The sequence below is a fragment of the Lycium barbarum genome, chromosome 3 (assembly GCF_019175385.1).
Source record: "Lycium barbarum isolate Lr01 chromosome 3, ASM1917538v2, whole genome shotgun sequence".
Taxonomy (NCBI): Eukaryota; Viridiplantae; Streptophyta; class Magnoliopsida; order Solanales; family Solanaceae; genus Lycium; species Lycium barbarum.
Genome location: NC_083339.1, coordinates 30,059,690 through 30,063,223, shown reverse-complemented (window position 1 = coordinate 30,063,223; position 3,534 = coordinate 30,059,690). Strand labels below are relative to the sequence as shown.

Here is a 3,534-nt window from a genome sequence, read left to right as displayed (position 1 = left end):
TCACATCTCTCCGTAAAGGTAAATTTTTAACCAAGTTTTTATCTGAACCTAAAGAGAGCAATTAATTAATTGATGATATCTCCGTGATTTCGATCACCCCGTATATGACTAGAAATTAATAAAACATAAACCCTTAAATGAGAAATTATATGCTTAATTTGCATAAGGAACAAACTAACATGAAGAACTTGCACTTGAGATTGTAATTTTTTCCTTTTTTTTTTTTTTTTTTTTTTTTTTTTGTAGGTAGATTACTTATCGCCATTGAATTCATACCACAAAATAAAAAATAAAAGAAAAATAGACATGGAAACGCAGCGGTGAAGTTTAAAAAAATAAGCAAGATAAAGAAAGAAAGAAAGAGACCAAAGGAGAAACAAATTAAATTCCTCACATAACAAGTTTATGACAATGAATATTTGTTTTATTAAGATCATGATCTTATCTTCAGCAAGTGATCACAACCGGGACAAGAGATGAAAAAACATGTTAAAAAAATGGAATAATTTTAAGATCTTCCTACCCAAAAGACATCTTCCGACGATCAAGAAAGCATCATCGATCCTTGTTTTAATCTGTTTCCCTCTTTTTTTCGATCAAGAAATATATCATCACAGCCACCTTCTTTTTGCAAAATCAACTCTTCCAATTCGTCTATGTTTAAACGAATTAGATTATCATTCATTCTTTGACTCATCTTGATCAATCTTTATGACTCATCTTGATCAATCCCTTTATGAAATTACCTGTTTTGACTCGTTCAAATTTGATCCAACCAGCTCATTTGTCACCTCTATCTGTTATCTGCTCAAATTCTCAGCGATCTGGGAAAGGGATTGGAGGTTACATTTAACAATAGTGTCCACAAAAACACACGTTTCTTCTTTAGTATTCCCATGTGGTATATCAACAACGTACGATTCCACAACAATCGTCCCAATATTGCTCGGATCCGCATGGAGGGTGGTGACAGATCGATAATTCGCCAATCGGTGGTCCCCACCTACGACACTGAAGCTGATGACGTGGCGCTCCTCGTCAAGTATATCAAGCCTCTCCATGCTACTAGCTGCAGGTAGTCCCGAGACTACCCGCACTTCACGGAGCGTGCCCACGTCACCCTCCCCACCGATGATGTGGCAGCTCTTGAGGAACTGTTTATAGGCTTGAGGGCTGTCGAAGCGGCGTACGACGGACCATACGGTGGAAACGGGGGCGGAGATACGTCGGATCACGGCGGAGCAACACTGGTTAGGGTTAACGGTGTGAGTATGGTATTTAATGACGGCTTCTGGAACTTGGGTTGTACATGGTGAAGGTATTGGTGTACATCTTTGTAGTTGTTTATAAGTGGTGGTGGTGGTGGAAGTTGTAGGGGTGGTGGTGGGGTTGATTCTTTGGATTAAAAGTGATGATTTTGGAGGCATTTTTTTTTTTTAATATGCTGATTTTCTAGTGGATGATTGATCTGAAATAGAGAGAGAGTTGAGGGTTCTTCTTGTTGTGTTCTTTGGGATAAATATATATACATACATATAAAATATGCTCATATATTTTCCGTGTGGTTTCTTTTTATATGACATGGGTTCGAAATTATTATTCTTTTAATAGATACCAAAAGTACTATTGAAGTAGTAGTCTTAAAATTAAAAAGCGATTGACATTTTCTTATATATGAAATGTTTAAAGTTTAAAAGATTTATATAAAAACTTGTTATTTTTATTACAACAGATTAAAAAGGAAAAAGCCCCGTAGAGAAAGAAATATATATATATATCAGTGGCGGATTCAGGATTCAATGGTCCTGGGTGATCACCTTAAAATCAACAAAAAACATATTGGTTTGAGTAGGATCCGAAACCGGCCCCTCCATGGCTTAGTCTAAAGCCTATAACATTTTAACCAGAGCACCCAGATCTTTTATTGCTTCTTAGGTGCTATTTATTATTTTATACCAAAATTTCAATATTTTGTATATGTTTACATAGAATATCTATCACGGTTAATGGGTGTTGGAGCACATTCATACATGGGTCCGCCCCTGATATATATATTGTCACGTAAGAATGGGGATGGAGATCCAAGAGAGAGGAGGAAGGAGTGGTTCGACCTTGAAAGGAAGACGAGGTGATGGTTCATGTGAGGGTGGTAAAAATAGGAACTAGTGGCTGCGTGTGAGCTTATTATAATACCACAATTAGGTTTTTTCCTCGATTTGATTTCCTTTTTAAATTTTCTATTTTTAGACTTTTGGTCTAATTCGAATTAAAAATAAATTAAGTTTAGTTTTATTTTTCTCTTTTGTTTCACGTTTTTCTTCTGAATTAGTTGTGTGTATCATAAAAGATAAATAGTTATATTTTAATGATGAAAAAAGAATAATTAATTATAAAGAATGAGAAGTAATAATATAAAATCCCTTGAATATGGAGTAACTCTTATAGTTAATTCACATTACGAAATAATGGACATCATTGACAAGATGTAATACATATTTGATGAGATACGCAAACGTTTCTAATCTTCTATAAAAGCATAAAGCAACAAGCGACAAATTAACTAGTAAACTTGCACGCCTGATATCATAATTAAAATAAAAATGTATGTTTATTTTAATGCAAGTCATAAATCAGGAAAGATGCTATATGTAAAGAGCTCAACGAATTTTGTAATCAACATGACTTTTACAGTATTATGGCAAATCAATTCAAAGACTACGAATAATCTTACACGCTAAGTATTGGTACCGAACATTTACGATAGAAGGTAAATGAACGAAATAACTTCGACTTGAATATGTGTGCAAATTAATTTATTAGTAAATACAAAAAACATACGATTGAATATTTAATATATATATATATATATATATACACAAAATGAACGAAATAACTTCGACTTGCCTAGTAGATAATTAGCTAAGGTTTTTGATTCTCTTTTGGGTGAAAAAAAAGTATTTTTTTTTTCATGGTTAAATGTGGAATGATCTAGCACTGTCTTGGCTCATGGTTAATTGTTCATGACCAAAAAATATATCTCAGTGAAAAAAAATAAAAATCACAGTTGTAATATAAGAAATTAATGGGTCCTAAAGGTAGTTTATGCAGCTAATACTGTCCAATTGGCAAGCCTAAAAAGTCCACAATAAGCCAAATTGGATCATGTGCCTAGAAATCGCGATATTTTCTTTTAATATTCAAGTAGTAGTTCGTATTGTGCCATCATATGCTCCAACTTACAAGTTGCAACTATAGTACAAGTACAAAATGTTCTCTAAGGTAACTCCAATTTGCAGTTAGTACATATAATAATTTTTTTGACCATGTCTTGAGTGGGTGAATAATGTTTCTTACTAATTAGCTAAGAAGGGTTGTTTGTTTACCTCCTACATTATCAAACAATAAGAAGAAGCAACACCAACTGATGTGGTGCAGCGGATGATGCTGCTCCTTTCTTAATTAAAGGTTCGGGTTCGAGTCGTGGTTATGGAAAAATCCTTGATAAGGAGCGATTCCCCCAAATGGGCACTACGC

General features: G+C 34.1%; 1 protein-coding gene across 1 annotated transcript; it reads right to left on the bottom strand.

The window, feature by feature from the left end:
- Positions 1-372: 372 nt before the first annotated feature.
- On the bottom strand, positions 373-1,550 carry LOC132630920 (abscisic acid receptor PYL4-like). The gene has a single exon (XM_060346502.1). The coding sequence runs from the start codon at positions 1,425-1,427 to the stop codon at positions 801-803; it is 627 nt and encodes a 208-aa protein (XP_060202485.1). The 5' UTR covers positions 1,428-1,550; the 3' UTR covers positions 373-800.
- Positions 1,551-3,534: the final 1,984 nt, after the last annotated feature.

Bases quoted from the DNA above. Each gene is read 5' to 3' on its own strand.
- LOC132630920 (XM_060346502.1), bottom strand. From the start codon at position 1,427: ATGCCTCCAAAATCATCACTTTTAATCCAAAGAATCAACCCCACCACC.